This window comes from Aaosphaeria arxii, assembly GCF_010015735.1.
Source record: "Aaosphaeria arxii CBS 175.79 unplaced genomic scaffold BU24scaffold_6, whole genome shotgun sequence".
NCBI classification, from domain to species: domain Eukaryota; kingdom Fungi; phylum Ascomycota; class Dothideomycetes; order Pleosporales; genus Aaosphaeria; species Aaosphaeria arxii.
In genome coordinates, this window is record NW_022983479.1 from 977,272 (window position 1) to 985,000 (window position 7,729).

At 46.9% G+C, this 7,729-nt stretch overlaps 1 protein-coding gene across 1 annotated transcript; it reads right to left on the reverse strand.

Moving 5' to 3' along the window:
- Positions 1-4,205: 4,205 nt before the first annotated feature.
- On the reverse strand, positions 4,206-5,986 carry BU24DRAFT_411177 (kinase-like protein; the record flags this gene model as incomplete). Its single annotated transcript, XM_033526035.1, has 6 exons — positions 4,206-4,579; positions 4,627-4,795; positions 4,855-4,973; positions 5,032-5,241; positions 5,293-5,624; positions 5,703-5,986. The coding sequence occupies 6 exons, from the start codon at positions 5,984-5,986 to the stop codon at positions 4,206-4,208; spliced, it is 1,488 nt and encodes a 495-aa protein (XP_033381780.1).
- Between the last annotated feature and the right edge of the window lie 1,743 nt (positions 5,987-7,729).

Below are 7,729 nucleotides of genomic sequence, written 5' to 3' on the forward strand. Positions count from 1 at the left end.
ATACCTACTTATCCTACCTATCCACCGATTCCGGGTCGTGCCTGTGATGCTCCCTAGTACAGAGGCGTCCAGACGCGACAACATCCAAACTTGCGTACGGTCAAATTGCAATTCTCTACTATGATGCCCATGCTTTGAGAGCCACCTGAGCCAGAGATTAGTCTTTATTGTACCCAGCTCAAGTGTGTTATGAGTGCTGGGGAAGTGATCTAATCCTCTGTCTACCTCATCCGCGGGAGTGCCACAACCCTCCCGAGCCCTACGAGTACTTGCGAAATCATTGGTACAGTGCAGCCTTGTGACGTATTATAGTCCTGAGGCAGATCTTATCAGCTCGATGCAACCGTGGCTCCAGCCAGTGTTCATGGGCTCTTGACTGCAGCTGTCTGATACATGAATACACCTGTAGCTGGCCTTGTCATGCACTGTATTTCAAAACCTACCACCTCGCTCTAGATGCGGTGAATGGTTGCTTCCATGTGTATTTTCCAGCGTTTTCTAGAAGTTAGTACTGTTTGCTCAAACTTGCTTGTGCCGTTGATCTCTGTCACAACCCAACCGCAGATGAAGCGCTGAGATGATCAGCGCCCGGCGGATTTGACAGCTGGCGGATCGGCTGCGCGAATCATTGTAAGTCCCCACCGAAATCATGGCTTTTATTTTCAATCTTGCATACTAGGGAACTGTTAATGGTCTACGATTTCTAGATATGCGGCACCAATAGAGATGATTAGGAGAATGAAGGAGCTTTGAAAACGAGCAGTGATGTGATATCATGGCCAAGACTTGATCGTGCAGTACTCCGCGTAACGCGTTAGTTCGTCGTGGCAGCCTGGAACGGACACATCTTGTACCTGGTCCCGTGTAACATCTAGCCTTATATAACGGGCGGAGTGTCATAGATACTGTAACCGGGCAGTTCTTTGCTTGTAAATTCGTTGTATACCATATCTAGAAGAGTGCATGTTGAGGATAAGAGTGGGAAGATTGTGGGCTGGGTCAGAGCACTGTCAGATGGGTCAACTAGACCTGAGCGTTGAGCTGTCGTTTCTTCGTCTCCAAGAGGATCCTGCGATACTAGGATATTAAATGTGCTTGTTGAGACAGAACAGGAAGAATTCGAGGGGGCGGGGAGTTTTAAAGTCAATCAGGCACGGAGCTTTATTTTTGGAAGAAATGGGAGTGTGTGTTGGTGAACGTTGGCTGAAGTCTAAGTAACGCTATAAGTCGGCATGAAACCATCATACCCTGTTGCGCAGCGACGGGCTTCATGGTAGGGACCTCACGTAAACGATGTGCAATCCAGCAAAGAGATCTAATTCGCAATTTTGGCTCCCTTCCGCTCTAATCTTTCTGTCTAGGCCACTCCCATCGCGGGTGCGGATAAAGGGTATCTTCCAAAAGCCTCATCATATTCCCAAACTCCATAAGATCCTTGATACCCATGACTTCCCTTCGAAAATCCCTTATATGAAAACATAATAGCTTGTTCCAACAAACATCCCTTTCTCTATCCCGAACTGCTTTTGACGTTGTCGTTTCCGAACTTGGTTTTAATCTAACATGTCTTGTCAGCGAACACCTGATATCAAATTCCCCATAAGTGGCCTTCATACTTCACCAGCGACTCAAGTAGACTAGTACTTGTACACATCGTGTGGCCATGTATTTATGGCGTCGTTGACCTTCATCAGAGAATAGTACAGATTCCTTTCTCGCACCACGAGGACGTGGCCGACTGAATACTCTTTCTCTCGGAACTGTTCCGCGGTTTGAAGATGGATCGTGACGTGGAGCCGCTTTTCCGTGTCACTCACGTGGGGGAGGTCATGGATGAGGACCTTTTTGTAGCCCTGGAAGTGTCCTTGTCGGCCGAGATACCGGAAAAGATCCATGATATATGGGGATTTCTCGCACTCTTCAAACTCAGAGTTCAAGACGAATCTGGGGGATTGTGGATGGGAATTCATGGTTATGAATTGTCCTGGGTTGAGGAGTTGTGTTTTGGGAGTTGTGTTTTGGGAGTTGGTATTCTAGGTGGAAAGGTTGTGTTTATATAAGTAGAATAACAAGGCCCGCGCAGTGCGGCAATAGGCACCACATTATCAGTGAATGATGGGACACAAGGTGATTAAGCTGGGTTTGCAGTGAAAGGTGCCAGAGTCCTTTGATCATTCACTATGTACAACAAATCTAGCCCACCGAAAGTTATTTTTAGCGGTAACAATACAGTTTGCTTCGCCTAAAGTTCCATTTGCACGAAACTGTACTATACTTGGAGACGACTGACTACGTAATAATCATAGTGAATGTCCTGAACGAAAGCCTCCGCAAGACGTTCCTCCGTCTTTGGGCGTTGATCAGGATCTGCTATTAGCATCCTTCGAACGTATCTCCCAAGCATCACAATATCCCTTTTAGCCTCAGCCCTTCCCTCTAAAGGGTTGTATAGAGATGAAAGTTCTTTCTGCTTCTCAAGCCTTACAGAACCGTACATCCCGTTAGATACCTACCTATACCTGAAAACCTACCCATCGTGTACGTACCGTACGTCATCCACGACGCCAGCACTCAGACGCCCGCACTCACACAGTACCTACTTCCCTTCCACATACGCACTCCAATTCCAATCGCCTTCGACACCTCATAGACACTCCCGTCTAACCCCCTCCCCCTTCACAAAAGACAATTACACCTTCGAAAGCTAGAAAACCTAGCACCTAGGTCACTTACATCACACGTACATGTACATGTAGGGTTTACCTACCCTACCGTACAGACACAATAGACAGATAGTAGATACTAGAAGCCAAACACATCCACGACCCAACCCATCATCCCTCCGTCCTCCCCTTCCCTGCTTCCCACATCCCCCTTCCCTGACGTCTACACCACACGCGCCTCCTCCCCTCCCCTCCCTCCGTCTATATCTCCATATACGCCTACGATCCCACAATCCCACACCATTGAGTCCTTCAATACATGCATGAGTGATGGCGGTAGGCTCGCCTACGTCACAATAAATCACCTACGTGCGAAAAGCCAACCCGCATATCTACACTCTCGCTAAACACTCCACTAGGCTTTAGGCACGGGGAACGATGTACTTGATTGTACATGCCTGGGGTGAGGTCGGGAGCGAGCGCGACGGCCAGGCGTTGATCGTCGAAGACGTGTTTGAGGATTAGTGTTCGAAGGGGGTGGTGGTGAGGGGGATATGAGAGCTGTTGGGGGCGTGGTTCAAAGGCGTGGTGGGTATGGAGGCCGTGGTAATGCGGTGGGGAGGGAGGAAGGGGGGAATGGGGATGGCTACGGGTGGTGGTGGGCTTGGTCTGCTTTTCTTGGTTTGAGCGGAGGATCTAGCTCAAGTTGCTTGCTGACATGTACTGTTAGATGTGGCATGGAATAGCTCGGCCGCGTTGACCGTTTTTCTATCCAGTACATTTGGCATGCTGGAAAAACAGGGGACGAAGGTACGTTAGGATGGCTGGGTTTGAGTACTGAGTGGCGGTTTGAGATCTACGCGCCCTGGATGTATTCGAATGAATGTCAGGTTTCAAGGGAGCAAAGATATGTTACGGTATAGGGGGACTAATGAGGGTGGGGGAGGGTACGGGTAAAGATGTGATGGTATCACTGTCATCGTACTTCTCACTGACTGACAAAGGCAGCGCCGAAGATGGAATTCTGAGTCGCTCTGCACCCCTAAATCATTAAAGAACAGAAGAGAGGATGTAATTAGTCACTGAGAGGAGAACAATGCCAGTGACACAGCAAAAGACATTGTTTGCCATTCGAAAGATAAAGATGCTAACTTGGACTACTAAGAATAGATACCAATCGAAATTTAACAAGACGAACCGTCACTCTAATAACTTAACAGATAGAAATAACTTCAGGAATTTTGCTCTATTTCTGCGACTGCTGAATAGTGCACAGTGTTGCTCTACAAAGGATTGCGTTAACTGTCGATTTGCTTTAAGGAGATTGACATTAAGCATAAGATAGGTCCACACGGGTTAAACTACATTTGATTTGATGATGTTTCCTAATCGTTTAGGTCCTCGTCGAGTATAGAACTAGATAAAGTATGCCGATACGAAGAACTAGACTGTACTGACTCTAGTGGGATCTTCTTAGTCTACGCAGCCAAGGGAGATAATCAGATTAGGAGTTAACCTCTATAGGCCTACCAACATCCGAGACTACGCCCGCAGATTACTTAATACATAATCGTCCAGGCGCAGATCCTGAACGAAAGCTTCCGTAAGAAGTTCTTCCGCTGACGGACGTTGATCAGGATCAACCACTAGCATCCTCCGAAGGTACCTCCCAAGCATGACTATATACCTTGCAACCTCAGGCCTCCCTTCCAGAGGTTTGTATAGAGCTGCAGCTTCCTTCTGTTGCTTAAGCCTCTCGCTATATATCTTTTCAACTCTTTCACTAAGCTCGCCATCCTCAGCATCCATTTTCATATCACATTCTGTCATTTTCCACCAGAAATCACGATTCTTATCAGGATGGTAAACTCTAAGGCGCAAGGTTTTCTCCAAGATATGCTGTTGAACGTTAAAGTCTACATTGTTAGTCGGAAGTCAACAAAGAATGCAAGAAATTACTTACCGTAAGGAGGTGGAACATCCTTCCAGAGTTCGTTCTTTGTGCCTTCTATCATAGCACTCAAGAGCCAATCAGCGGAGGACTCGCCAATCACTTTGTGGATCTGGGGTATTAAAGTGCGAGTATCGTAGGTTACGTCGAACAGATCACTTCGTGTGGCAGCCCAATAAGTCTTAGACACGTTAGAAATTACTCTGGGAGATTGGTAGGGCTCAAAAGGTATTTGCTTACAACACAGGCAAGCTGCCATATATCCATCGCTTTAGATACGGGCCTTTCAATGATCATCTCGGGAGGGCGCATGGAACGGTTGGTGGCAACATGGGTCGGAAGCTCGTCGGCAAAGAACGCTAGATGGTACATATTGTCAGGTAAAATGCTTTATTTGAAGGTGTCAGCGGGACTTACACATGGAGAAGTCTACGACCTTGACGGTCATTTCGAACGTCATGTTTTTCTTCTTGTCGTGATCAGTGGAGATTCTAGGCTTTCCAACCACGTGCTTTGGCATGTGCTCGCCTATAGGTTCACCATCTTTCCGAGTGACCTGCGAAATACATGGCTCATCGTAGTAACAGTAGTCGGGTAAGAGAAACATAATGTTTGAGTTGTGTAATTCTAGGGAAATGTTAGCCTTCGTGAACATTGTGATCATCACACTATACTAACCGCCGTGGAGTATGTTACACTTATGCATAAAGTCAACCGCAAGAAGGAGCTGCCGGCTAAAGAGGCGACACTCAGAGCCATCTAGGCGACCTGGCAAGCCCCGATCTTTAGCGTCGACATATTGATACAATGTTTGTCCCGCTGCTTCAGTGACGATACATAAATGGCGTCCGTTTACGCCGTCATGGTAGAAATGGTCAAGAAGCTTGATAATATGTTTGCGTCCTGGGTGTTCGAGATCGCTATCGCGAAGGTGTTGCAAGATTCGAAGTTCCTTATCGTTTTCTGATGCCTTCGATTCTATGACCTTAATAGCCACGAACTTGTCGTCACTGCCAAATTTAGTACTTTGAACTGCCAAGAGCAACTTGAAATCATTTGATTTGCTGCAAGCTGGCATTAAAACTTACTGGAGATCTCGTGCTCCCCACACAGTAGATGAGCTTCCCCACCCAAGCTTTTGCTCTATCTTGTATCGCCCATCCTTGTAAATATCGCCAATGTAGACAGGATGGAATAGACCGGGACCATAGTGATGAAAGTACTCAGATTCTACATCAGCTGAGAAACAATGTCCTTCGGCCTCAGGATCTTCTTCGTAGTCGACTGTGTTATCGAAGTTGGAGGTCTCGCTACCCTCTTGAAAAACCATGCTCTCAAAGCTTGAGGCCTCGCTTACCCCTTGAGAATCCATGCTGATTGTAAGTGCCAATGACGAGACCCTGTATTGTAATATCAAATTTGGAAGAGAGTGACCAACTATCGAGAATTCTGGCATTTTTCCTGATTCTATACGACTTATATGTACGTCAAGCGGCTCTACCAATACCCTAGATTCAGGTAAGGACGCCAACGCCCTCCCCAAAGATACTGATCACAACTAGAGCGTCCCGCGTCCCTGAAAGGCATCTGCAGACTGGCGGCGCTGTGGCAGTCATTCAGAGTGCCTTTGGACAAAGACAACCCCCTCTCCATGGCGCTTTCTATCGACCTCGAAGCAACTTTAGATCGTGAATCGCTTTGATCAATAAAGTTAGTTTGATTGCATCTCCTAGACGGTCTTGGCACTCGGCTGAATCTTCCTAGAACAATATTGACGCGCTATCCCAGCTCCATGTAATCGGCGAGAGTGATGCGTATATACGCCTCTGTAATATGGAGCATCATAGGCACGACCCGCAATTGGGGGATAGCTAGGATAGATGAATATTCGCATCTGCCCCCCTCTCTCACTCACTTACTCACTTACTCACTCAGGTACTCTCAGCTGCCCTGATCTATCTATCTATCTATGCTCTGCTTCGTGCCTTTCCTTTTACACGTGATTCTACACCCCTACACCTTTCAATTCATTTCGCACTATCGATGTAAGTTTATGTCTTTGGTGATGTTCGGCAAGCCTCTGGACGCCATCTTTGCGAATGCAAGAAGGTGTAAAGAACAAAGCAAAAACCCCAAGAACCACGTTCGATGAGGTGGGCCCGAGAGCAGCGCTAATTTGACAATAGGAATAGTCATGTAATACCTTCCAAGAGCGCGTCTTCCTAAGTTCCTCTTCGTATTGTCAAACTAGCGCTACTCTCGGGCCCAATTCATCAAGCAACATCATTGAAGAATCAAGGTGGATACTGTGGTGTAGCAGGATAGATAGGCACTTGAGGATATTCGGGGGCCAATCTACGGCCATTTGAGATGCAATTCATTACGAGATGGTTCGGAGGTACCCGGCCAAGATACATCATTGGGCCAAGGAACGGCGGGCTATTTGGAAGTGGGGGTGGGGTTGGGCCGAGGATCCGACCACCATACACGAATTCAGTGGCTGAAACCGTGCATATCTTCTGGATAACTCAACCTACTTCCATAAATTGGACATGCCTTTGGATAGAATCGCTGATTTCCGCTTGTTCTCGCCCAAGCGACAAAGAATCTCAAGCAAATGCTCTGATCTCAGAACTTGCACCAGGCCATATTGAACATGTCACAACTCTTAGGTGTTGTGACTTTCGTTTCGTGAATTATCCGTCCAAACGCAGTTTAGATCATCCCGATTACTGCTTTTTGGGAGCCGCTGTGCATCTTCGCATTTCGATGATAAGAATGTTGTGGACTTCAGGTATTCCATTTAATTAGAGATTCAATGCCTGTTCCGATTGTAAATGAAACACGCACAAGCTCTATTTGTTTTGTTATAAAGTGAGAGGCGTTTGGCACTAACGTACTAGACGGGCGAGCTGATCAGACGGGCGAGCTGATCACTCTGCCAAGACCACACCAACTTTTCAGTTACCACAGCAATTCATCACAGCATGCAACTACCACACGTGCAATTAAATCAAAAAGAATCTCAAATACAGCTTGCAATCCAGGCTATAAAACAAGATGCAACACTTTCTCAACGGCGTGCTGCAGCTATCTACAACGTCTCTCAAAGTAC